General features: G+C 41.9%; 3 protein-coding genes across 3 annotated transcripts; 2 read left to right on the top strand and 1 right to left on the bottom strand.

Moving 5' to 3' along the window:
* Positions 1-985: 985 nt before the first annotated feature.
* Positions 986-11444, top strand: HSP90B1 (heat shock protein 90 beta family member 1). The gene is made up of 18 exons (XM_005150435.2): positions 986-1142; positions 1676-1775; positions 2424-2565; positions 2642-2758; positions 3134-3465; positions 4236-4347; positions 5037-5153; positions 5756-5872; positions 6520-6657; positions 6744-6821; positions 6907-6972; positions 7226-7495; positions 7731-7976; positions 8250-8386; positions 8781-8859; positions 8967-9122; positions 9653-9751; positions 10124-11444. The coding sequence occupies exons 1-18, from the start codon at positions 1094-1096 to the stop codon at positions 10151-10153; spliced, it is 2385 nt and encodes a 794-aa protein (XP_005150492.1). The 5' UTR covers positions 986-1093; the 3' UTR covers positions 10154-11444.
* A 2462-nt stretch (positions 11445-13906) lies between these two features.
* Positions 13907-15488, bottom strand: UQCC6 (ubiquinol-cytochrome c reductase complex assembly factor 6). The gene is made up of 2 exons (XM_005150436.4): positions 15305-15488; positions 13907-14252 (listed from the first exon to the last, which is right to left on the bottom strand). Exons 1-2 carry the CDS (start codon positions 15410-15412, stop codon positions 14157-14159), a joined length of 204 nt encoding a protein of 67 aa, XP_005150493.1. The 5' UTR covers positions 15413-15488; the 3' UTR covers positions 13907-14156.
* A 105-nt stretch (positions 15489-15593) lies between these two features.
* TDG (thymine DNA glycosylase) lies at positions 15594-26477 on the top strand. Its single transcript, XM_031049951.2, has 10 exons — positions 15594-15688; positions 18362-18510; positions 19925-20154; positions 20638-20707; positions 21357-21492; positions 21572-21654; positions 21742-21836; positions 23657-23828; positions 24127-24255; positions 24374-26477. Exons 2-10 carry the CDS (start codon positions 18417-18419, stop codon positions 24505-24507), a joined length of 1143 nt encoding a protein of 380 aa, XP_030905811.2. The 5' UTR covers positions 15594-15688; positions 18362-18416; the 3' UTR covers positions 24508-26477.
* The last annotated feature ends 317 nt before the right edge of the window (positions 26478-26794 follow it).

Below are 26794 nucleotides of genomic sequence, written 5' to 3'. Positions count from 1 at the left end.
GGAGTGCTAATAAGATCACTGGAGGATGATCGCCCAGATGAGCACTGGAAAACAGGAAAACACAACAGACCTGCTGAGCACCCAGCTTGCCTTCTCCTTCATCGACACCGACAGCTCCCCAGACGAGGCCGCAGGGATGCTGGTCTGAAGCCAGTCAGTCTCCCTCATGGCCGTGTGAGGCACCAGAGACTCCAGAAGGGAGCGGATAGCCAAAGCCGAGGAGGCAAGGACAAGGAACCGTGCGGAGAGCGAGGTTCCTGTCAACGGCGGCCGAACCCCACATCCCTCGAGCCACCCAGCAGGGGGCGCCATGGCCACCGCCACTGCGGACTGCAACTCCCGGCAAGCAACGCGGCGAACCCGTGCTTGCTGTAGGGACGGTGGGACTGATCCCCTCCGCCGGGGCTGACGGCAGGGGCCAGTCGGCACCGCACCTTCTCTGCCGGCAGGGCAAGCCCGGCGCTATTTCGCCGCTCCGTATATGTTCGCCCTTCTCAAAACGTTTTGCTCTTCTTTAGTGCCCCGGTGGTTTGGCTGGACCGCCATAACCGGAAGCTCCTGTTGCCATAGCAACCAGCCCATCGATAAACATCCTGGGTATCCCCGGAAGTGGTGAGAGCCGGCCTCCCATGTGGATACTCCCATTAGTGCTCCCGGGCACGGCCGTAGCGGCTGCCGCCCTCGCGGCTCACCGTTAAACGTTAACGGTTTACTCACTAAAACCTAACGATAGGCCGTGCCGGTTAAACGCCTCCGCGGAAACGATTGGCCCATTGCCCCTCCGCCTGGCCAATCGGCGCCGGCCACGCTCCGTCCGCAGGAAACCGCACATGGAAAGCCGCGATTGGCGGCGATAGCTGCAGGCCCTTCCCTTCCGGACTCCCCATTGGCTGTATCTTTGGCGTGGTACGCTCCGATTTGTCAGTGGCGGAGCTGCGGCCCCCACCCTCCACCGCCTGCGTTGATAAGGCGGAGGGGGAGGGCCACGGCCGCTCCAACGGGCTCAGCGGCGGCGGCCGGTTGGTGGTGGGGTCGGAGCGCGAGGTGGGGGCGCCGGGGGCCGTTATCGTGTGCAACCGCAGCCCACATCGCTATGAAGCCGGTATGGGGGTTCGCTCTGGCGTGTACACTGCTTCTGGTCGGTAAGTGCCCGCGGACTTCTAGAAGCTTCTGTCGAGTGGTGGTTGGGGGCGGGGAGAGGCTGGGGGGTCGGCCAACAGTTCACCCCACACTTCTCCATGCACTCCCCCACCTTTTCCCTAGGGTAAGGGACATGGGGGGCCTACGAGAAGCAAAGTGGGGCCCTAGGTGTCTGAGGGGTGGGGGCTCCCCTCCTTGCCGGCCTCGCCGCTCTCCGTGCGGCGGGGGAGAGCGGCGCCCAGTCTACTGCTTTGCTCTGCCCAGGCTGCTGCCAGCACCTCTCTCCGATGACTGGGGTGGTAGGGAGATGGGGCCGGCCTGTGTAATGCCGCTCATGCGCGGCCACGGGCGGGGAGTGGGGGGAAGGGTTTGTCCGCTTAACACCACTGGGCTGTCTCCGCTTGGACTGAACTTTTTTCAGGGACCAGGGTAAAGGGGCAGGACTGATGCGAAAGCTATGGGAATGGTACGTGGAGAAGTTCAATAGTGTGTAGTAGCGATCATGTTCTTAGGGTTGGATTCTATGTTTTCCCAGTATCGGTTAGAGCTGAAGAGGTGGATGTAGAGGGGACCGTGGAAGATGACTTGGGTAAAAGCAGAGAAGGGTCCCGAACAGATGATGAAGTTGTTCAGAGGTTAGTATCTGGGGTGCTGGGTAAGTTACTTTCGAAACGCTATGGCTTTTTTTTGCTTTTGAAGGGTCAGTTCGAGCATCAGTAATGCCTAAAGCATCAGAAATGAGGGGAGAAGGGAGAAATGCCACGGAAAAGAGAGACCTAGTCACTTAAATGACTGGATCCATCCAGTCATTAGAAGTGAGTCTGAGAACTTCGGATTCAGAAATACTCAAATTGGTTGTGACTAATACCAGTAGCTAGCATAAAATGCAGTATGTTCATAGGGATTTTCTCCTGCATGTGGTAAATGGAGTCAGGTCAGTGCCTGCTGATGAAATAGCTCTATGTCCCTGAACCACTTCATCTGTGAGATCCACATGCTGAGGATTATAGTAGTTTTAACATATCTGTATTTTTTCCTGAATTTCTTTTTTGGGTAAAAAGTATTTCTTGGAAGCATGGATTTTCACTTAAGTTTTAAATTAAGGTGATGCAGTTGAGGATAGCTACTCCTGCACTTATTTGATAGTATTACTGTTGGGCTATGGCAGTGATTAAGGGTCTTAGTATTGTTGTAATTACACTATTATTGCTGTTGCGGGGTGATAAAATTAGTGATACTCTTTATGGGCAAGACTACTTGACAGGTTTTCCTTGTCCTAACAGAGAGGAAGAAGCTATCCAACTAGATGGCCTAAATGCATCGCAGATCAAAGAAATCCGAGAAAAATCTGAGAAGTTTGCATTTCAAGCAGAAGTCAACAGGATGATGAAACTTATTATCAATTCTTTGTATAAAAATAAAGAGGTTAGTGCCTTTGAATAGAACATGCTAGAAATCTTTGTGTGTGTTCTAGAAATCTGAGCATTGATTTCTGTTTCAGATTTTCCTCAGGGAACTTATTTCAAATGCTTCGGATGCTCTAGATAAGATACGGTTAATATCCTTAACTGATGAAAATGCTCTGGCTGGTAATGAGGAACTTACTGTCAAAATAAAGGTAAGAAGTATTTTAGGAACTATCATCTTTTCTAGAGGAGAGGTGGGAAAAATGTAAAAAGATAGTGGATTGTAAAATGTAAATTTCTGTCTTAATACTGATGCAAATAGAAACTAGACCACATCAGGACCTTTGCAATGGACTTTGTCAAATACTGTTCTTTCCTGGTGAAAATACATTTATGTTTCTATGAAGAGTAACTGAGGTATTGAAATACTGCAAAGTAGGTTTACCTCACTCCTGTAAGTTACTGTGTATTTGATTTTATTGTAGCCAGGCATTAGTATGAATAGCTGCTATTCTACTTAATACTTTTCTGTGGCACCTTATTAGGTATTCAAAATAAAGTTAATATTGTATATCTTTTTTTTTCAGTGTGATAAAGAGAAGAACATGCTTCATGTTACAGATACGGGTATTGGCATGACAAAAGAGGAGTTGGTTAAAAACTTGGGTACCATTGCAAAGTCTGGTACAAGTGAATTCTTAAACAAGATGAATGAAATGCAGGATGATAGCCAGTCAACATCTGAGTTAATCGGCCAGTTTGGTGTTGGCTTTTATTCCGCTTTCTTAGTAGCAGACAGAGTTATTGTCACATCAAAACACAACAATGATACCCAACATATTTGGGAATCTGATTCAAATGAATTCTCTGTGATTGATGACCCAAGAGGAAACACTTTAGGACGTGGCACAACCATAACGTAAGTAGTAAATTTCTTTGGAGTTACAAAAAGTGTCAGTATGCTTTGCTTATTGGAATATGTGGATTATTTTAGAATTGTGACTCTAATACATTGTTTGCTTCTTCTAATACAGCTTTTTTCAGTGTAATAGAACATACAAAATAAATATAGTTCACATTCTGTTAGATGAACCAAGAGAACCATGAGCATCTTGACAACTGTCAGCAAGTAATTCCAGACAGTTCAGCTGCCTCCAGACTCCTTTGGTTCCTCACGCCATTGTGACCCCTCAATCTATATAAAGCTGTAGAGTTTCCTCTTGGAAACTGGCTGCTGTATATATAGCAGTGGAACTGGTCTGATGCAAATCTTAAACTGAAGATGGTTTGACAGGCCTGTTTTCATGGCTTTCATGAGCAGATTGGTTTATTTGGTCAGCGTTCAGATAACTTCTTCCTGAAGAAGGCACTTAGCACAAAGAAGTTCATCTTGGTGTTCTAGTTCCAAGTAGAGCTAGTAAGAATGCATTAAACTCCTGCTGAATATCAGTCTTGAGGTTTTAGTTTCTGGTTACTGTCTGTCCCAGTTGTTGAAAACAACCCTTCCTTCTTGGAGCAGTTCAGTAGGGAATCTGGTTTTTAAGAATCACTGAGCTTAAGTAATAAAGGCTCACTTGAATAAATTTGAATCTCTACAGCTGCAAAAGAAGGAAGATGCATGTCTTCCTATAAAACTACTTTGAAATACTTGTCTAGCACTTTAATTGAACCTTTTTTCATTTTCTTTAGCCTTGTTTTGAAGGAGGAAGCATCTGATTATCTTGAGCTGGATACTGTTAAAAATCTAGTAAAGAAATACTCACAGTTCATAAACTTCCCCATATATGTGTGGAGCAGCAAGGTAAGTATATTTAACAGATCACTGTAGAGTATGAACTTTGGTTGTGAAAACTCTGGCCAGATCTTTTAGGAAGATGAGGGAATACTACAGAATTTCTGTTTTATTTTCCAAATGCCTTCTGTTCCTGACTCTTTTGGCTAGTATAACTAGTTCATTACTTGCTGAAAGTTAGTTTGTTGCTAAAACTACTAATTTTTAATGAACTTGTTTTTATTCTGACTCAAAGAACTTTACCAAAGGAAAAAGACTGTACGAATTACTAAAAAAAAAAAAAATCTATCTTCCACTGGTTTTAGTAGCTGGAAGCTCTGGTAAGCTCTCAAGCAGGGTCATGGTTAGGTGTCCTAAAAGAAGGGCAGCATGTTAACTTTTAGGCCTGCTTTTCTGATGTTTTCTCAGTGAAGCACTAAGTTATCACCAAAGACTCTGATGAGCATTATGTGTAATGCTAAATGTAAATTTATAAAAAAACTTAAGTTTAAGTACAGTAACTTAGTGTATTGAAGGAGAGCATGTATTAATGAAAAATGCAGCTAAAAACCATAGCTACCTATAGAGAAATGCTTGCAACAGGCAAACAGCACAAGTTAAGCTAGTACTCTGCAAGATTAAGCTGTTAGAGAGGACCCTAGAGCATACCTCATAGGAAGCCAAGCAGTCCAAGTCCTCACTCTCAGTTGTCTCTTTAGACAGAGACTGTTGAAGAGCCCATTGAAGAGGAGGAAGTAAAGGAGAAAGAAGAAACAGATGATGATGAAGCTGCAGTTGAAGAAGAGGAAGAAGAAAAGAAACCAAAGACTAAGAAGGTGAGCATTGTCAGACTTTGTTTTGCAACTCATGTCACACAGTTCAGTAACTTTCACAGGTAGTCTTCCAGATGCATTTTAGTAGCATGTGTATGCTTTCAAACAGAAATTCCTGTTTTAAGTGCAGTTAGGTAACTTGTCAGTAAAGAACATCATAAGCAAAACAGACTTGGTTGAAATCGGGCAAATGACTGGCACTTGGGAGTGTTACTTACCTTGTGAGGCAGTGGTCCCTGGTCTGACTATAAATACATGAACAGCAGTGGACTCCAGTAATCTGAGACTGTTGACTAACTTAAATTGAGCACACTCTGCTGGAAAGCTTATTTTGGAATGACAGTAGAATAAAAACATTGATACTCAGTGAATGTGTTCAGTGTACATAGGACACAACTCTAGTGAAGATGAATTTTGTTTTCATGTGTTACACTACTGTGTATATTTGAATAAGAATGTCCCCTTACTTTCTAAATTAGAGCATGTATCTTTGACACGCTATTGTATTACATTGCCTCGGTGACCTTGTAGCCTCAGTGGAGTGTCTTTGACTTAACCAGAAGTAAAGACTGAATCTTTACAAACTACTGTGTTCACATACCTAGGTTGAAAAGACTGTCTGGGATTGGGAGCTCATGAATGACATAAAACCAATCTGGCAGAGACCATCTAAAGAAGTTGAAGAAGATGAATACAAAGCTTTTTACAAAACCTTTTCCAAGGTAAGCTCTGGGCCTCATGGTTATTCCAAAGTATAAACAAAACTGAAGGCTTACAGGATGGGCAGTCAGTTGGTAGACTGAATTGTGGAGTGCCTAGGAGGAATAGCATTTGAGTCGAGTTAATATTCTTTCCAGAGATATGGTACTACCCACCCAAGTGTTGAGCAGCTTAGGTTTAAGAAGTACTATGTTCTAGCTCATATGGAGCTTACCAGTCTTTTCAAATGCTGACAGTGAAGTTTTTATTTAGTCTGAGAGTGGTAGTGTTTGTGTTGTACAAGACAGAAGAAAGAGATACAGCTTTTTAGAAACGATGTCTATGTGTAAATGTGGTGTATGCTGCCTTGGAAGTCTCTTAACTGCTGTGATAATACTGTATTAAGTTACTGTGCTGTTGGTGATTGGCTTGTTAAAACAAAACTTAATAAACTAACAAAATAAAATGAAAAAAAACTATGTCTTGTGGAAGGTCAGTGCTATGTGAGTAATTTTGCTAATCTGGAACTTTTTGTGTCCATAATAGCCATACTGTTGTTAGATAGGTTAATTGTAAAATAATTGCACTTATTTGGCAAACTTGTGTTTTTACTGGAAATGTATTAACTCTGATTTTTCCCATATCAACTATAAGAATTCTGTCTTCACAGGAACATGATGACCCAATGGCTTACATCCATTTCACTGCTGAAGGGGAAGTAACTTTCAAGTCTATCTTGTTTGTTCCTAACTCTGCTCCACGTGGCCTGTTTGATGAATATGGATCCAAAAAAAGTGATTTCATTAAGGTATGATAAGCAAGTGTGTGGGTATGTTTTCATGTCTTAAACACCACAAACTTTTAACGTGGCTGCTGTTTCCTCCTGTAATTCAGCTGTATGTTCGAAGAGTCTTCATCACTGATGACTTCCATGACATGATGCCCAAGTATCTTAACTTTGTAAAGGGTGTTGTAAGTATTACAAGTCTTTCTTACTTTTTTTTCCCATCTTCAGCTACTGTTAGCTATACTTACCAAGCTTTTTTTCCTCTATTAGGTGGATTCTGATGATCTTCCTTTGAATGTATCTCGTGAAACACTTCAGCAGCATAAATTGTTAAAGGTAAGCTAATTGATCTTGCATTCCTTCATTGTAACACAACAAGAACGATTTAGAAGAATGATGGCTTGATTAATTTTACATTTCAATGTGTATAAATTAAAGTACAGGAAACCCACAAATTCCTGTTTTCAAACTATTTCCGTTTGCTTAAAATCAGGGACACCAAGTCTCTTGAATCCATTTGTTGCAGGAGGGTGAATTGAGGGTTCTTTCAAGTGCTTGTTGTTATAACTTGGTATTGCTGCTTTTTTAGGTGATCAGAAAGAAACTTGTTCGCAAAACTCTTGATATGATCAAGAAAATTGCTGAAGAAAAATATAATGATACATTCTGGAAAGAGTTTGGCACTAATGTAAAGCTTGGAGTTATTGAGGATCACTCCAATCGTACACGACTGGCTAAACTTCTTCGCTTCCAGTCTTCTCACCATGAAAGTAACCTCACAAGCCTTGACCAGTATGTGGAAAGAATGAAAGAGAAGCAAGACAAAATTTACTTCATGGCAGGTGCCAGCAGAAAGGAGGTATGTGAATGTGGAAGAAAGAGGGAAAGGGAAAAAATATGACAGCTCCTAGCTACAGTAGTACCATAAACATTGTGAACTCTGCATTCTCTGTAAATATGAACACTCAGTGCATGTGTTACCACTGCAGTTCAGTTTTCCTTGTACCAACTTCTGTCAAATAGTTGTACAGGTGTCAGTAGCTGCTGGTATCAGTGCAGTTAAACTGGCGTCTGATCTATTTTTTTTGTCTTAGGCTGAGTCTTCACCATTTGTTGAACGTCTTCTGAAAAAGGGTTATGAAGTGATTTATCTTACTGAACCAGTAGATGAATACTGTATTCAGGCTCTGCCAGAATTTGATGGCAAGAGGTTTCAGAATGTAGCAAAAGAAGGAGTTAAGTTTGAAGAAAGTGAGAAGTCTAAGGAGAGTCGGGAAGCCCTGGAAAAGGAATTTGAGCCACTCTTAAACTGGATGAAGGACAAAGCTCTAAAAGACAAGGTAAAATGTTCTGTTGTATGTAATGCTTATTGGTAAATGCTGCTGTACTTGTTACAACACACCTTGCAGATTATGTAAGCATAAACTTGAGAGTAGCCTTTCTTTCTATGAATAAACATACATGTTTAATACTGTTAATTTCAGGAAAATAATGAGTCTTTGAAATTTCAGAATTTTCTGAAGGCTCTGAGGTTACCTACTTTATTCCCTGTATAAGCTACTAGTTCTGTGAACCAACATTAAGGCTGGATTTTGGTTTTGTTTTTTCTACAGATTGAAAAAGCTGTGCTATCTCAACGTTTAACCCAGTCTCCATGTGCTCTTGTGGCTAGTCAGTATGGATGGTCTGGCAACATGGAAAGAATCATGAAGGCTCAAGCTTACCAAACTGGGAAAGATATATCTACAAAGTAAGCTTTCAGTTACATAGCAGTAGACATGAACTGTAGTTGACCTCCCATGCTTAGTGTGGCCACAACAAGCTTCTATCTAGCTTAGATGATCCTTCATATTTTTAAGGTCACTTCCAACAGAGTTGCAGTCTCCTTCATAGTCTTACCTTGTTACTTTGAAGCCAAATATGTCTTGTGAGCAAGACTCATCAGTGGCATTTGCTATATCTGTAAATTTGTGACAAGAGAAGATGAAGTTTCTTAGTAATTTGAATGTTTTTTAGAGTTGAGCTAGTACTAAAGTGGGGCAGGGGGGGAGGAATATGCTTACTGTGGCTGTAATTGGTATTCAAGGGTTTAAAGATGTAGCTGGGTCCTGTACTTCAAAACTTACTAATGTGCTTCTTTTCAGTTACTATGCTAGCCAAAAGAAGACATTTGAAATTAATCCCAGGCATCCACTGATCAAGGACATGCTGAGGCGAGTCAAGGTAAATAAATAACAGTAGTGGAATATTGACTACTTGTCAATATTGGCTGCATACAACCTGGCTAAGAGTTCCACTTTTTTTTTGTTTTAAATGCTCTTCTGCATTAGGAAAATGAAGATGACAAAACAGTTTCAGATCTTGCAGTGGTATTGTTTGAAACCGCAACTTTGAGATCAGGATATATGTTACCAGACACCAAGGAGTATGGAGACAGAATAGAAAGGATGCTTCGTTTGAGTTTAAACATTGACCTGGATGCAAAGGTTAGTTTGCCTTCAGCTTGGGACTTGATAATTGACTAATTGATAAGAGTTGCATAAAATGAAATGTATCTGGCTTCCTACGCTTAGGAGGGCCACCAGGAGCCTAGTGCAAGTATGTGGGTGGGAGAGTCTATACTCAATGCTCCTGTCCTCCTTTCCACCCCTTTTATTTCTTTGGGATTCTGCTTTCTTACAATGCTTCTTGAGTATTGTTCTTAGCTAAGTGGTTTTTCTGTGGGGGTAAATTAGGGCCCAAATGCATGTGTGCCCATCTCATAATGGATAAATTAGTAAGTGGGTATAAGTAATATGTGTTCTCATAATGCTGTGCAAGAACTTATGCTGGGTATCTTGCCAGAGGAGGCATGATTAATGTGTCAATGCTAAAAAGATTCTGCTTTCTCCTTCAAGTAGCTTAGGCCAAGTGTCAGGAACTGATAGTGAATACTTCCATAGCCTGTATTTAGCTAGTGAACAAACTAGTAAGTGTCCTAAGCAAATAAAGCAAATTGCTTGTGATCTTCATACAGGTGGAGGAGGAACCTGAAGAGCCTGAAGATGCAGCTGAGGAGACCGAGCAAGATGAAGAGGAGGTTGATGGTGATGCTGAAGACAGTGAAACACAGAAGGTATGGTCTGAAGTTCAACTTCTTACCTACATTTGTGTGGCTTTGTCTGTGGTGCTGCCGGGCAGCAAATGGTGCTCATTTTACCTTTCATGACACTAGTTCTTAGTGTTAGGTTTTCCAAGATTTTCTTGGAGGGACAAATGACTAGGTCTACTGCTAACATTTGAACACACTGAAAAAGTATTTTTCTTTTAATAGCAAAGTCTTACCATGCCATCATCTGAACAGAAGTTTGACTTTAATACCTCAAAAAGTTGCACGAGTGTTTTGTAAAAGCATCAGCAATGGTTAGGTTCAGTTCTTATGGAACAGCTTTTGTAACCTTTTCCACCTTCAAAAAGCAAGATTCTTACTCTCTTCTTGTCTTCACAGGAATCTACAGATGTGAAAGATGAACTGTAAGCTCCACTCAACTACTGTCCTGCATTGGGGAGTTAAGAGGGAATGTGAATTAGATTGTTGTGGTTTTTTCCACTGTAAAATGTTGAGGGATGGTAATGGGGTTTAAGGGTGAAGGCGAATTTTTTTTTAAGTTCACTTTTCTAAAAACATTCCTCATGAATGTAAATTTGTATTATTTAACTGACTTGGTGTAAAATCTTGTCATGTACAAAATAAAATGTTCCCAAACACCACTAAATCTAAATTTATACATAATAAGTTCCTCCTGGGTGCTAGCACAAAGAAACAAAGGGATTGATTGCCTTGAGTGTTCGGGTCCTTTGTACAGCAGGCAGTTGCAGTCCTTGTGCCTGACACAGCTGCACTTAACTGTTGTAGCCTGTGACTGGGGCTAGGTTTTGGTTTAGCAAACCTGCTGTGCTGTTTAGCCAAAATGTAACGAGTATCTTGAGAGCTGTACTTAAATTCAGTTGAAGTATTCAAGAAGCTGACATCTTAAGAAAGATGAGATAGGGCATTTATAAATGGCATTGGAACTGCTGTCCTGCCAACTTGCACTTGACTAGGTATGACTTGAATCCACTTACAGACTAGGCAGGGGTAGTTTTTAAAAACATTTCCTTCCACTAAATGCACCGTCCGCAGTGGTTTACTGCCTGTGAGCATACACTGTCCTCCATGGCATCTGGTAGCCCCACCTTTGACTTGTAGATACAGCAGTGCTGCTTTCCCCATTTTTTCAAGTTAGAAACTCACCCCTTACAGTTGTTGCTCCTTTAATGCTGTTGTTCCTGAACTTTCACTCCTGTTCTGTGTTTCTTGGCAAAGTTCTGTAGGTACTTAATTGTCACTCAGACTAAATCTGTTGATACCAAGTTGTAATGTAGACAGGTTAAACTGGAGGCACTGCTTTCTTTTCTATTCATTATGTTAGCTTTATGTGGTGGTTGGGTGAAGCACTACATTTTCTTACTTGTGCCTCTACTTTGAAACACCTTCATGTGGTTAGTAGAAAGTGTTTATGCTCAAGTGTTTTGTTTGTGGTATTTTGCTTTGCTCTGGAAGTATTGTAGGAGTAGTAATTCTGTACAGTGACTTCACTGCAGAAACACTCTCTGTTAACATAAGTTTCATGAAGTTGGCAGTTCTGCAATCTGAAGCAAAATACACTGTTCCAAATTAGGTGAGGGTACTGAACACTAACGTGAAGGAGTTGATTTCCATTTACTTTACTAGGTTCTCCTGTATCACCCAAATACTGTTTCCATGCAATAAACACAAATGCCATGTATCAGTGTGGTTATTGTGTTAGGGTTTATACAGAGATGTGGCTTTATTGAAGTATGCTGCCTGAGAGTTCAAGGAAGGGGAGCCTAGTTTTGGGGTTTGGTTTGTTCTTTGTTAGTTGTTTTGTTTTTTAGCGAGTTGGGGATTGTTTTTGGTTTTGCTTGCTGTGGATAGTATCTTAGATGTACCCAAGAACCTTTTGTTCTTAGGGCATGCAGGCAGTATTCTATCACTAGAGTGTAGTTCAGTAGCTAGCAACAGGGACTTCAATAGCAGTCCTTTGCTAGTTATTTAATTGGGCAGGTGCACTATTTCTTCATAAAGCATGGTCCTCCTACTATGGCAGTGCAACTTTTGTGCTCTGTAGTAATCAACTGCTGATGAGGTTTTGATTTCATACTTCCTGAAGTATCAGTTTTATAATGCACTTCTCAATATTATCTATGCATACCCTTCCTTATCTGTTTGACCAGCCTGAGCAGCAAATATGGCATATGTCTGCTGCATGATTAGAATTTTCACAGCTAACAAAGCAGAGTATTGGAAGCATAGGGTTGCTTGCTGTGCTGTTCTTAACCTGTTAATTGTAGACTTGAGCAGCTGAAGTTCTTGCTGCCTTGATTGGTTTTAGGATAACATACCCAATTTCAGAAATAATAAAGAGCACACACAAGAATCATGCTTTGCGCTTTGTCTTCTTCAGCTGAGTCTGTAATGTACAACATGCAGTGGTCCAGCTGCTTCCTCTACCCTGGACTGGCAAGTGTTTGCTATTAATAAGCACAAACTGCAGTTGTACACTTGCTTTTTGCATCAGCCCTGTGAAGCAACGTGGTGTCAATGCCGGAAGAAGTGTTTCCCAGTCAGCCTCAGGCTCTCACAGTGCTGCAGTCACCAATTCTGGGGTTGTCACCTCACTTGTTAAAAGCCTATGCACGGTCAACTATGATGTTCCAAATGGGCACCAGTTCCCTTAGTACTAGAGAAGGCTGGGGTAAAACATGCTTCCTGTTGCTTACTTGCCATCAGCAGCCAGATACACTTAGAAATCCCAGCTACATCACAATTAGTAACCTCCCTCTGCAGCCTTTAGAAAAGCAGGTCAGAAATCAACAACATGACAGATACCCTGCAAAATATCTGCCTACCAGGGTAATCATTGGCAAAACCTGGCTTTTTAAAGGGATATCTGAAAAACTGCTGTTGCTGATGTAGCGAGAACAGGAACAAAACACTGCTGAACTATTCAGTTTTGTCTCAAAAAACATGCTGAGGCCATAGCAAAACAACTTAGTCTTGCTTAGGAACAGTGAAGGAAAAAGCGGTTTCACCAGAAATTAACCTGGACTGGTAAAATGTTCTCACTGCTTGATTTCTTTGGGCTTAGCAGCTGAATTTTACTTTGGGGCCTTTTTATTTGTGACTGCAGTCACTGGTAAGGGTGAGAGAGCAAACCTGTCATATAGTAATGCAAGCACAGGCAGATAAGAACAAGAAAGGCTCTCATTCTGTTCAGTTCCTTCTGTAGATTAGCCAATAGTTGCAGAAGTCTGTGGGAGCAAGTCACTAAACCTTTCTTCTCAGGAAAACCACTCCAACTTTAAACATAAATAACAGCTTCACAGCTGTAACAATGTACAAGTAGCACTGTCAGTGATTGTTGCTGGTATCCCTCTGCTATTAAAAGAGCTTCTAGGTATTTTGCCACTAGGACTTTGGAGCTTTTTTGTTTCTTTAATGGGTAATTTGTCAGATTGTGGTTTTCTTTCCCGAGTTAAACCTGAGCATGTGCCCTGTCTTGGTGCCTTTCTCAAGTGAAAGCAATCCCCATCCTTTGCCAGCTCTAATGCATACCATTCAAACAGAGGTTGTTGTACCGTCCTTGTATAACTCTGTAACTATGACCTTGTGTGTCTTCTCAAGTTCCTGTTGTGGGAGTTTTGCAGCAATCCTATTTCAGAACTAAAAGGTAAACTTGCACTATATTTACAGCTGTCAAAGTCAGTCATAAATGGAGGAAGCTGTCCCAGTGGAGTACAACCGTACACAGTTTCAGTGTAATCTGTGTGTATTCACCCCGTTTTAACACAACCACATTGTAACATCCTCCCCAGCCTTGCAGCACACCAAAGTAGATTTCCTGTCAGTGACACAGGCAGAACGCCAATGTTAACTTTGCTAGGGCAGTTAGCCAGAACAAAGAGGAGGCTACTACAAAAAGTGCTGCCATAAGGAATCTGACCTGTACCTGCTGTCATTTACTGCATTACATTCTGGGTTATATCCAGTACTACTCAGTTTCACAAGAGGGGAAATGCCAACAGGTAAGCAGGGTTCTACTGCAGATGAACAGCAGAGCTTATTGAGGCTAATGAGAGGCCATAAAAACTTGAGTTTTCAAAATACTAAACATCCTGTGCTTGTTAATCAGCTGAAAAGTTTCAAATTCCCTCAGACTTGCCACCGTGAGTTTACATCTTTTATTCTGAAGGATACACTGCAATCAAGATGAAATCATAAGCATTTTGGCATACAACTGATTTGACTTGTAACAACAGTATTGGCTGCACATTTATCTTTACCACTGGTTGTAACTGTTTAAAGGAAGGAAACAAAAAATTATAGAGTACCATATTTAACACATGGATTTCTGCAGTTGAGGCAGCTGAACAAATGTTTTATCAGTTCTGGTTTTCACAGTGTAAGTAAAGTCTGCTCACTGTTGTGAAGTCTGAACGTTGCTTGATCTTGCTTTTAGACCCAACAGTTCTGTTTGCAGTTCTCCAGGCTTAGGAGGTACTTCAGGGATGCTCTGTTAAAAACAGGAAGACATCAGCACAGTGGCAGAAACTAAACTCACAGAAGAGTAAATCAGCACACTGTAAGAGATAGCACTACAGCTAAGTTGTGATTACACTGCCCTCCTTTTTGAGCACAGTACATCTTAAAAGTCAACTTATACCCCTTTTTATAATTTGACTTTTAAAGTAGGAAAATATGATTTGAAAGAAAGGTACAAAAAGAAGGAATAGACGGTTTGTTTTGAAAGAACAAAATTTTCTGCCATTTAAGAAAGTAAGTTTGGTTGGGATGTCTACTACAGCTGCAGCTTCCACACAGGTTCTTGGTCACAGAAAAAAAAAAGTTTTACTGCTTCTATTGTTCTATTGTAGAAATTTAAGCACCAAAACTGGAGATGAAATTTAAAAGAAGGAAAAGACACCAGATGCTGTTTCAAGACCTGTACCTCCTCAAAATGTGTGCTACTTGAAACAGGTGTAGATCATTAGCTCACTCTGAATACATACACCTATGAAGGCCACAGTAGATAGTATTAAAATACATACTTTCACATCAATGACTTCAACCTCACTGCATAAACTTTCATGTGGCAGCTCAAGCATGGTCATTTTAACCTTTCTCTGACTTGAATACAGCACAGTGTTTTTAAAAAGCAAAGTATACAAGCTAAAAGGTCTCCAAGAGACCCAGTGGCTGGTCTCAGGTGGAGCCGAGCTCTGTGACTGTAACGTTGATAGTCTTGACTATCATTGCTTCTAATGCAAAGTTCTGGTCATCATTTCCATTACTAGAGAAATAAAAAGTCTGTTTTAAGCCTGGTATGGCCCCTTCTCGCTATTTCTACGTGCTGTTTCCAAACCCCGGCTCCCCACAGCAGCCAGCACCGCTCTCCTGTTAATGGCACCATGTCCCTAGCTGGAAGGCAGCTCCGCAGGGACGCCCTGACCGCTGCTCCGCTTTGTGCCCTGAGGACAAACCCTCTCCAGACACAAATCCTCTCCCCCAGGAGCCCCTCCACCCCACCGGCAGGCTCCGTAATGCAACCGGCCCCGCAGCACTTACAAGGTCGGGCCGGTAGTACCTGTGCACCACCTCGGCACCCGCGAACATGGCCAGCAGGCTGGCCGTCAGCGTCTTCAAGTAGGTGGGCCACGGCACGCCGGCGGGCATGGCCACACGGCTCAGCCACCGCTACCGGCCACCACCTACCCCTGACGTCATGACGTACCTACACTGACATCATGCCCCGGATGTACGTCATCCCGCCCGCTGCTGCTCAGACCGGCATGAAAAGATCCAAAACCCACCCCCCACTGCATGTGACACGCCGAGCGTCGTGACGTAGGTCGTACACACCCTCAGGCCCCGCCCCCTCGCTGGGCCGGCTGCCCGGCTCCGCTCTCCCATTGGCAGGTGCTGCTCACGTGACGCGGGTCTGGCCGGCAGGTCGGTTGTGGCTCTGAGGCTTAGGGGGAGGGGGCGGTTAGGGGCGTCCGGTGACAATAGCCGCATCGGCGGCGGAGGCTGCGCGCCGGGCATGGAGGCCCAGGAGCTGGGAAGGTACCGGTGGGGGCCGCAGCCCCGCTGGGGCCTCGCGAGCGCCGCTGTCGTTTTCCTCCTTATCTCGAGAGGAGCCGGGCCCGGGGTGCGGCGGTTCTCCTCTCTCCTGAGGCCGCTGAGAGGGAGGGACGCGCTCCCGGGTGGGGTTTGAGTGAGAGGGGGACACGGCAGGATGGGCCCAGCGCCGTGTACGGCCCTACGGGGAGCGTGGTGGGGAGGCCCGAGGCGTTGGGCTGTGGGGAGCGTGGGGCGCGATGCCGGGTGTGTGCATCCTGGGTGAGGAGCGCCCGGGGCAGGAGCTCTGTCTGCGGGATCAATTGAGGATCCGCGGGTGCTGGTGTGGGTGAAGTGGAACCGACGTGCGGTGGGGTCCCGCAGGGGGGTGCGGGGGGTTATGTGGGATGGGAACAAGGGAGGAAAGTTGGTGGGTGCTCACGGCGGGGAGGTTTGCGGGTGGCATGGAGCAGTGTGAGCCCCGCCTGTGTGCGGGGCGGTGGTGCTGAGGCGGGTGAGGCAACCCAAGAAGGTGCGAAAATAGTTATTTAAATGTTCCATAACGTATACATCAATAACAAAAAATCATGATTCTCAAGCCGTGAAAGAATAAAGACCTAAAAACAGGTATATGAAGCTTGGAGGTAGGGGTAAAAAGCTCTCTTTCATCTCATTACTGTGTGTCGAGAGGACTTGTCCATGGCAGGGTGCAAATTGTCCTCTGTTTAAAGGGAAATTCCTCTTGCAAGGAGGCTTTATATATACTTTAAATAAGAAAGCATCTGAAGATCAGTTTTATTTGGTTCAGTAAGTGCTCAAGCCTTTGATGTTGAAAGGAGCTCCTCCAGCAGGGGGGGTGATGGTCAGGAATCTGACAGACCTACGTGCAAGTTTACTCTCCTTGATTGAAGGCAGGTATTTGGTTCAAAATCAGTGGCCTGTTCAGAAGACTGGGCTGCTCTAGCGTAAACCTGATTTACAGTGGGATTCTTAAATATTCATAGAATCACAGAATGGTTTCAGCTGGAACAGACCTTAAAGATCACCTGGTACACCGCATAATAGAGAATGGTCCCTTCTTTTGAGATACATAGCATCATTTAGGTTGAAAAAGACTTTTGAGATCATCAAGCTCAATCGTAAACCTCACACTGCCAAGTCCACCACTAAACCATGTCCCTTTGTGTCACATTTACGCGTTTTTTAAATACCCCTAGGCACGGTGACTCCATCACTGCCCTGGGCAGCCTGTGCCAGTGCCTGACAACCCAATATCCCAGAGTCCAGTCTAAACATCCCCTGGTGCAATATGAGTCTGTTTCCTCTTGTCCTGTCACTTGTTACTTTGGAGAAGAGACCAATCCCCACCTCATTACAGCCTCCTTTCAGGCAGTTGTAGAGAATGATAAGGACCTCCTGAACCTTCTCCAGACTAAACTACCCCAGTTCCTTCAGCTGTTCCTCACAGGACTTGTGCTCCTGACCCTTCACCAGCTTCATTGCCCTTCTCTGGACCTGCTCCAACACTTCAATGTCTCTCTTGTAGTGAGGGGGCCAGAACTGAACATAGGATTCATGATGCAGCCTCACCAGTGCCCAGTACAGGGGTATGATCACTGCCCTGGCCCTGCTGGCCACACTATTGCTGATACAGGCCAGGATGTTACTGTCATTCTTAGTCAAATAGTCAATCTTGGTCAAATTTCTAGGTATCCAAAAGTTATTTGGTGGCTTTATAATAGCTTAGAGATGACAAAATTATTTCCTGAAAATCTGCTGTTCATGAAATCTTTTCTATGTATTTTTATGGTGTGGAGTCTGTGGACAAGAAGGCGGCTGTAGGTAGAAGGGAATGACAGTATGAAGCAGAAGTTTGCGTTGGGGTGTGAGGGCTGTATGTGACTAATAAATGTGTGGAGCAGATCTGTAAATGGAAAATTGTCTTTGTGCAGGGAAGGAGACTGAATGTGTGTGTGAGCACTTCTGTGTAGAATAAGTGTTGTGATTCAATAGGTGATAACTGGACATCTGCCACATGATTTGTTAAAGCTCTCTAATAATCTGCATAGTAACTAATTCTGTATGTACTCATAGTGCTTTGTAGCCCAGAATGATTCATCCATTCCATGCTGTATCAGCTAAAGTAACTGACATAACATTAAGAAAATCTAAAACTTGTGAAACTTGAAGTCCAAAGAGTTTTAATTCACTTGTGGTGTGAATTGTTGGCATCTTTGATAGACAGTTTGCCTTCATAATGTGTGTTATGGAGTGGTTTGTTTTTCAGGAAAAAAGAAAGCAAAGCTCTATGCTTTGCTTACGAATGTTGTGTTTTTTCCACATGACAGTAATCCCTAAAGAACTGTACCTGTTGGGTTTAACATCACCTAGTCAGACTGCCTAGTGCGTTTGCATAGTTTACTGCCATGTTAATAGAGTTGTTGGAGAATGTAAGTGCAATACAAGCCAGCCGTGATAATGATTGATGTTTATACTCTATTTGGTGTATCAGTACATTCCTATGTTGTTTATAAACTGTGTCTTTTTTTTCCCTCCCTTTTTAAGATACTACGCGTATCTTCAGCAAGCTCAAGCATTTTACACATTCCCGTTCCATCAGATGATGACTGCGGTGCCCAACATGGAAATGATGACTGAGCAGCCGACTCTAGAGGGCATCCCAGAGCCAAACATTGCTCAGGAGCCTCCAAAAGGTATTTCGGCTGAGCTGTGCTGAGATAGTGATCGGTTGGGGGCAAAAATTACTGGTCTTAAACTGCTTCTTTGGGCCTATTGGATTTCTTTTTCTTGATGATGTCTGAGGAAGTACTGATGAACTGTGCCTTTAAGTGACATTCTTTTATCAGACAGTTAAAAAGAAAAGAAGTGAACCCAAGTGATAGTATTCACGTTGTTCACTTTCACAAAATTCTCTTGTATCAGGAGAAGCAGATTCTTGTATCAGTAGATAAATTTATAATTTTTATCTGATTTCATGGGGTTTAATGTTATGTTAGTGACATTTTCTTTTTAAAGGCTGAGTTAAAAATATTTTTCTTTTAATTTCTGCAAGAGAAATACAGTATAATACTGTCTATGTGAAATATTTTTTGTTTAAATGGTGGTTTAGTGTGTTGTAGTAATCAGTGAATTGTTTATGTACAGTAAAGGTTGTTTGGGTTTAGTGAGGCTTATTTAAACAAATACCAACAGTGCTGGAAAGTGCCCTGTAGGTGACACAAATTTTGTACTTTATGCAGTTCTGTGTTGCCTTTCTTTTCCCTCACTAGGATTTTGTAGTAGTTTAGGCTTTACAGTAACTGTGCCAAGAAAAGACCCTTTATTCTGTTACTGCGCTTGCTCTTTACCATGTAACAAAGCAGTGATCTCTGCCAGGCTGAAATTCTGATTCTACAGACAATATTCACACACTGAGTTTTGTCTTGCTTTTAATACTCACATATAGGTCAGAGCTCTCAGTATGAGGTATCATATCAGCCAGTTCATGCAATGAAATTGCTGTTTAAGTGCATCCTTTGAGACGTTTGTGTTGTTTTAGTTGTAATATATGGCCAGATGAAATCATAGGAAGAAACCCTCCAGTTTACAGTAGATGTGACTGCACAATTCATTCAGGATATTATTCTAACTACAGTTAGGATGTACCTCAGCCCTATGCAGATAGGCTTGTTTTGCAGTTTTATTACTAGATAACATGGGTATGCCCATGTCACCATGGGTATGCCGTTTGACTGCACTTTCAAACATGGAACCTAAGCCTCAATGTTCTGGCATATCCTCCAAAAGAAATGAAACTATTTCAAAAGGATTGTTGTGTATACCATGTAAACAACATAACCTTGTCCTAAGATTCCTCTTGGTTTGCATCCCAAGTCAGCATAGTTGCCTGTGAATTGTGTGTGTGCCTGTGGCACAGAGACACCCAAGCTAGCTTTGTGCTGAGCCTGCAAAACAGAGATTCATCTGAGAATTGTTTAAGTGAATGAATTTTGAAGGTATATTTAGCTGTCTGATTTCTTTTGGTACCCATACATTTAGCTCAGTCTTTCCGAATATCCACATTCAACATTAGAAATGTACAAAAAGGATGTTTGTTGTGTGTTTCAGAAGTTAAAAAAGGAGGAAGAAAAAGAAAAGCCAAAGCAACTGAGCCAAAGCAACCTAAAAAGCCTGCTGCTAAAAAAGAAAAATCAGCCAAGTCAAAAGGCAAACAGGAAAAGATCACAGATACATTTAAAGTCAAAAGAAAAGTGGACCGTTTTAATGGGGTATCTGAAGCTGAACTTTTGACCAAGACTTTACCTGATATCTTGACCTTTGATCTGGACATTGTAATAGTAAGTAGCTCACAGTTACAAGATGGGGTAGAGAAGTGAATAGTCTGTACTCATTGGTTATGATTTATGTTCTTCATGCCTACTTATCTATATTTCTTATATGGCAAGATCTTGCAAGATAAAGTATATGAACTGTTTCCTGTGTGTAGAGCTGCTTTGCATTTTCTGTTTAAAATCGTAGTAACATAGTTCTCATTTCTGAGAAATCCGAGGCTTACACATAATACAGAGTCATGAGTGACTGTTACTTGACACTTTATTTACTGGAAGCACTAACCAGTGGCTGTAAAACACACTGTGAGCAGTTGTTTTGACATTGCACATCTAAAAGGAGACTCTGCTATAGAATTGTCAATTTTCACATTTTTTTTAATAATGCTGGAAGGGACCATTAACAGTTTTGTTTATTGGCAGCAACTTAAAGAGAATTGAATAAGCATCCTTACTGTAACTTGCTTAAATTCCTGACTGGTATCTTTGTAGATTGGCATAAACCCTGGCTTGATGGCAGCTTACAAAGGACATCATTACCCTGGACCTGGAAACCATTTTTGTACGTTTTTATTTTCCTTTCTTCTTAGAGAATGTGAAGAACTTTGTTAGAACTTGTGGCATTTTAATTAAACTGCTTTCAGTTTTGCTGTTTTGCTTTTTTGCCCTTTGGGGATTTATTTATTTTTTTTATGCAGAAAGGGATTTTGCTTTTAACCAATCAAGAGTGATTTAAATCACCCAAACAATAGCTTTATACACTATATACAAATGTAAGATGTCAATAGGTTCTGTCAGAGAGGCCTAGTGCAAGGAGAAACAATGGCAAAGGTATAAAAGCTGGCACATGATATTTGCCACATTCTTTCCCACAAAATCCATATTGATCACATTCAGTGCCTGCTTAAGGGAACTGCAAAATCTCAAGCTGTCTACTGAACTTAATTTAGAGATAAAAGCCTGGCTTACGTAAACAGTATCATAGTGAGGAATTCCTGTTGTTCACTTGGGATTTTCTATCCTCTTGGCAGTAGATAAAATAATTTTGGCTATTTAAAACTTTTCCAGTAGGGCAGTAGTCTTCCCAAATTAACGGATGCTCTGTTAACAGATTCTTCTTTTAGCATTCCAGTACTGTGATAGTCAAGGGGTTTTTGATTTTGTTTTATTTTCCTTAGAAAAAGGCAAATACTTATCTTCCTACTTTGCAGGGAAGTGTCTGTTCATGTCTGGTCTGAGTAATGAACAGCTGAACCATATGGATGACCACACCTTGCCACATAAATACGGGATTGGATTTACAAACATGGTTGAAAGGACAACACCTGGAAGCAAAGACCTCTCCAGGTAGGATAACAAGGAGAAATATCATGCTTTTTAATGGATGAATAGTTGTGATTTTAATGTTGAGTACTTTCTCTTTTAGCAAAGAGTTTCGGGAAGGAGGGCGGATTCTGATGCAGAAGTTACAAAAGTATAAACCTCGTATAGCAGCTTTCAATGGAAAATGTGAGAACCTTGGTTTTCCAATGACTTTGTTTTGTCAGTAGCTCTTTTTCCCCCTCCCCCATTTATCCTATATTCTTTTCATTTCAGGTATTTATGAAATTTTTAGTAAAGAAGTTTTTGGAATAAAAGTTAAGAACTTGGAATTTGGACTGCAGCCACACAAGGTGCCAGATACAGAAACTGTAAGTATTGATGCTGAGGAACAAAATCAGGGATTCCATTTTGGTTATCATAGCAGCCTTCCAGTATCTGAAGGGGGCCTACAGGGATGCTGATGTGGGACTATTCATTAGAGACTGTAGTGATAGGACAAGGGGCAACGGGTTGAAACTTAAACAGCAGAGGTTTAGATTGGATATAAGGAAGAAATTCTTTAAGGGTGGTGAGGCACACTGGAATGGGTTGCCAGGGAGGTTGTGAATGCTCCATCCCTGGCAGTGTTCAAGGCCAGGTTGGATGAAGCCTTGGGTGATATGGTTTAGTGTGAGTTGTCCCTGCCCATGGCAGAAGGTTTGAAACTGGATGATCTTAAGGTCCTTTCCAACCCTAACTATTCTATGATTCTATGATCTCAAAACCAGCAGAGTCTCAGGACTTACACACACTTTGGATAACGTCAAAGTTTGCCCAAAGTACAAGGGATGGGAAAGACTTAAACAGAGAAAGGGGAATAGTGCAGATTTCAGACACAGCTCTAATGCAGCTTCTTTAGAGTTACAGGCTTTATTTGGGAAGTAGTGTATGAGGGTTAGTAGGACAGTGCATTCTGTGAGGCCTCTCTAAAATATGAACAAAACATACTTGCTTTTATCATAACTGTCATCTATTTTCATCTGATCATCTGTGTCCAATGTTCTGTATGTTTGTATTATTGAACTTTGATACCAAATATGACAATGGTGCTATTGCACATTACAGCTCCAGCATTACTGGATCTGGGTGTGCCCAAGCACTTCCATCAGACTCAGCCTTCTTCAGCTGATTTGTAGCTTGAAATTAAATTAGATACTTAAGATAAAATGAACAGTTTGATGAAGAGTGTATTAGTCACAGACATCTAGTGCTGGAAAGTATCTCAAGAGATCAGCTATGTCTCATCACAGATACATTTGTTTAACTTGTTCTTATAAACCAGTTAAGGCAAAGGCAATTACATGACCTGCCAATGTAGCTTGTTCCAAAGCTTCATTACCTTGTCTGTTCAAAAGTTTGGGTTGTTTTTATTTCTGTTCCAAATTACTGGTGCTGCAAGTTTAAGAGCTCAGTTTAAGCTATGCAGCTTTAAAGGTGAAGAGTTGCTATCAGAGCCTGAAGAACCATTGCTGATTAAGTGCTTGCTTCTTAAGTAGCTCTTAAAGAGTTTTGCAGTAGATGTATTTGTAAGAAAGATGAATAATCCTTGTTACTAGTACATGTTCATAAATACTGCATAATAATAAAACTACTGGATACAGTTCCTTTTTCCTGAACTAACTGTATGCCATTAGTTTAGCGCAGTTGGCAGAGATAGAGACGCTTAAGTTGGCTTCAGCCACTCTTAACTCCAGAGTTTCAAACCCTGGCAAGTGTGATCAGAGGCGTCTGGCCAAGAAGACAAGCTGATGAACCTGTCCCTTGCTAGTATGGGGTGTTTGCATGCTGTACTCCTCTGTAGGCTTGCTGGCTCAGAGCTGTGCAGTGTGCTCCACTCGCCGGCATTTATAAATTGCACTTCTTATAAAACATACTGCTACTACATCTCCTGCAGCACAGAAACAACTGGTGAAAATTGTCCTGCTTCAGCAGCTGGTCATCAGCCTTTCAGGGCAACACTTCCAGCTGGCCAGGAAAAATGAAAGACTCCTTTTATCCTCTTCCACAGCTACCAGTATATTAGTTGAAGTTAGTGCAAAGGGTTAAAGCAGCAAGTTAACTGTTAAGTTATTCTCAATGTACTAAATACCAACTCAAGGTATTTAGCTCAGGGACCATTAATACTAATTCTCTTGCTTTTTGTCTCAAGCTCTGCTATGTTATGCCATCATCCAGTGCTAGATGTGCTCAGTTTCCCCGTGCACAAGATAAAGTTCATTATTACATAAAGCTGAAAGACTTGAGGGATCAACTGAAAGGCATTGCACCAAACACAGAGGTGCAGGAGGTGCGATACACCTTTGACTTGCAACTTGCACAAGGTATAGTGCTTATTTTGTTAATCCTTTATTAAAACATGGTGTACCATACACCACAACTAGCAGTTTCCCAAGCAAAAAGAAATTAAGAATTTAAGGAGAGGGGGAAGATGTGCTATGTTCTCTGAAGCATGCAGTGTAGTGATTCCACTGTCTTTTTAGTACGGCCTTAATTATCTGGCAAGGGAGCAGGGATTATCATGCAGAATGTGTGGCTGTTTTGTCAAGTGTTCTATGCTAAAAATGTTCTTTGATCATTTTTACTCTGCATATTAATACTTGAGGTCTTCTCTTTTGGCAGAGGATGCTAAAAAGATGGCTGTCAAAGAAGAAAAATACGATCCAGGTTATGAAGCAGCGTATGGAGGAGCTTACTGTGACCGTGTGCCCTATGAAAGTGAACAGTGTACTTTCTCTTCAAATGGAACTGGTAAAGTGAAGAACTTGAGGCATTCGGTCTCTAAACCCTTTCTCATGAATGAATACTTCATGCCATCAACTGCATTTTACAAACTCTGTTTTCCTGTTTGTGTTTGGTTTGGCTGCAGGTAATCCACAGTACTGTGAGGGGCCATCCTTTGGTGAAGTTCCTAATGGACAATGGATGACACAGTCCTTTGCAGACCAGATTCCAGAGTTCAATGCTGGTGTGTCACGGGAAGAAGAGGGAAGCAACATGTAAGAGCTGTGTCTTCTCAGCTATGCATACCTGCTGCAGTTTTAATGCAGTGCTCAAGATTGGTACCTCGGTTCTCCAACTGAAGCATTTGAATAGGATTTTATCTCCCCTAGTTATTTTATTCTAGTCCCAGGTATGTGTGTGGTAGCTCCAATCAATGAACTAGAGAATTTTAAGGAACTCTCCGAGCTTTTTAAAAAGTTATCCCTTTTTTGTATATGAGTTTTATATTTAATGTATTCCATTTATTGCAGGGTTTCTCATTTGTGAAGATTTCTTTGGGGCGTTAATTTCATTCCATGAATCATAATGTAGTAGTAACAGCAGCAGTATCCTGATGCCTCAATATTGGGATCTCTCATAATCCTTTTCTATCCTGAGGGGAAAATGAGAAGTGTACTCTTATCTTACATGAAATGGTATTTTTAATCATGCACAGTTAAGCGAACTGTGCTTTTTAAGTCTGACTTTTACCTTCTTTGTGCAGAAAGTTGTATTCTGCAGTGTATTTTTTGGGTGGGAAGAGAGCTCTCTGTCTATTCAGGATTAACGTGAGTGGAGACATCATCTCAAGTCACAGCACTTTGGAGGGGAATTTGTGTTGCACAGGACAGGGCCTAAATATTGTATCTAAGCTGTCTTTAGGGTAAAGTTTCCCTAGCACTCCATCTCTTCCCCCATTAAATTCCAATGTAAGGAACTGGAATTCCTTTAAAAAAATGAACAACAGTGGTTCTTGAATTCTGTGGCATTTAACTCTCCGTGATATCTGTGGGATTAGTCTCTTCAGCTGACCTTTAGTAGGAGACAACCTCTTTGCACAGATTCCATTGCAGGGAAGTGAAAAATCAAGCTCCCTGTAAAAATCACGTAAAGCTGCATCATTTATATCAGACACAGTTTGCACAGGGTGAAAGAGGTTTGTGCTTTAGTGTGTTTTAACATCCGGTTCTCTTCAGTCTGTGAGAGCTTAGGAAGAAGGGTGTTGTCATTATTACTGGAATTAAATCTAAGGGCAGGTGTTCCACGAACAAGAAGCCATCTGTAGAAACTCCAGCTCTCTTTTCAGGAACTTGCTTAAACAATACACCTTTTTGGCCAATATTAATGACTGAGAGAGAAATGAAACTCTGCTTGTGTCTAACCATCATATTCTTTCCCTCTTCTACCATGTGCGGAAGAAATGAAGTTAAAGCAATAAGCTGATCAAAACACTGAAGTTCTGATGATCTTACGACAATAGGTGCTTCACATACTTGAAAAACATACAGACAGTATAACCACAATCCACACCGGTCAGATTCCTGAACCGTGTCTTCTATCCTTTCTTCACAGCCAGTGACAGTTGTCATGCATCAAGCATAATGAGTTAGCGTAGATTCTGAACCTGCTGTAGCAGCTCTCAGTGAGATCACACACTGTCAGCCTGTTGTGGGGCAGGCACAATGTTTACAATTTCTTCCCAAATGATGTGGCTTAATTCTGAGTGTCTTAAATGAAGCAAGTGTGCATTTTGATTCTGATTGTGTTTATTAACCTCAGTTGAAAGCTGTCAAAAAGGTATGGGGCTTGTCTTGTCTGTTATTTAAAGTGTACTGTATCATGTATTGCTGTTTACATGGACATTTTCCTACAGGTGCTCAAAGTATCTTGCATCAGGGATTTGTTACAATTCAGTTTTATTTTTCAACAAAATTAGAAGCATGTAATTAGCACTTCTGAGTATGTAGCACAGTAGGGTAACACTACTGTAAGACTATCCTGTTTGATTGGAAGGGAAAGGACTTCTCTTTAATGGAGTTGGCTACTAGGTTATCTAGATATAGAATTCAGTGTTCAATGACTGTTCCACTAACTATTGCAATTCTGTGTGTACTCCCTCAGAACTGGTGCTCTTTTCCTTACAGTAATACAGAAGTTCTTAAACCTGTCTTAAAACTATCAAAAGTTTCACAATAAAATCAGGAATTGTATTGCAGTGTCTCAGAACATGCTTTTGCATCTTGCTAGCAGGGGTCTGCATGGGCTGCAGGGTGCATAACACATGGAAACCCTGAAAAATAGTCACCACGCAACAGAGCTCTGCTCACTAAACTGGTGTGTGGGTTTTCATTTTGGGCTGTTTAATGCGGGCCAGACAACTAAAAATACCTTGTATGGCTCTGGTGAGGCCACACCTCCAACACTGTGTTCAGTTGTGGGTCCCTCACTACAAGAGAGACATTGAGGTGCTGGAGGGGGTCCAGAGGACGGCAGTGAAGCTGCTGAAGTGTCTGGAGCACAAGTCTGA

Source organism: Melopsittacus undulatus, chromosome 5 (genome assembly GCF_012275295.1).
Source record: "Melopsittacus undulatus isolate bMelUnd1 chromosome 5, bMelUnd1.mat.Z, whole genome shotgun sequence".
Classification (NCBI taxonomy): domain Eukaryota; kingdom Metazoa; phylum Chordata; class Aves; order Psittaciformes; family Psittaculidae; genus Melopsittacus; species Melopsittacus undulatus.
This window is presented reverse-complemented; position numbering and strand designations above follow the sequence as displayed.

What these genes read in the sequence shown, in the direction of transcription:
- UQCC6 (XM_005150436.4), bottom strand. Translation starts at nt 15,412, where the DNA reads ATGCCCGCCGGCGTGCCGTGGCCCACCTACTTGAAGACGCTGACGGCC. An exon ending in GGTACTACCGGCCCGACCTT is followed by an intron (nt 14,253 to 15,304) that starts GTAAGTGCTGCG and finishes TGTTTTTAACAG; the next exon opens with AGCATCCCTGAAGTACCTCC.
- HSP90B1 (XM_005150435.2), top strand. Translation starts at nt 1,094, where the DNA reads ATGAAGCCGGTATGGGGGTTCGCTCTGGCGTGTACACTGCTTCTGGTC. An exon ending in AAAAAAGTGATTTCATTAAG is followed by an intron (nt 6,658 to 6,743) that starts GTATGATAAGCA and finishes CCTGTAATTCAG; the next exon opens with CTGTATGTTCGAAGAGTCTT. An exon ending in ACAAAGCTCTAAAAGACAAG is followed by an intron (nt 7,977 to 8,249) that starts GTAAAATGTTCT and finishes TTTTTTCTACAG; the next exon opens with ATTGAAAAAGCTGTGCTATC.
- TDG (XM_031049951.2), top strand. Translation starts at nt 18,417, where the DNA reads ATGATGACTGCGGTGCCCAACATGGAAATGATGACTGAGCAGCCGACT. An exon ending in GGAAGCAAAGACCTCTCCAG is followed by an intron (nt 21,493 to 21,571) that starts GTAGGATAACAA and finishes TTTCTCTTTTAG; the next exon opens with CAAAGAGTTTCGGGAAGGAG. An exon ending in TTTCTCTTCAAATGGAACTG is followed by an intron (nt 24,256 to 24,373) that starts GTAAAGTGAAGA and finishes GTTTGGCTGCAG; the next exon opens with GTAATCCACAGTACTGTGAG.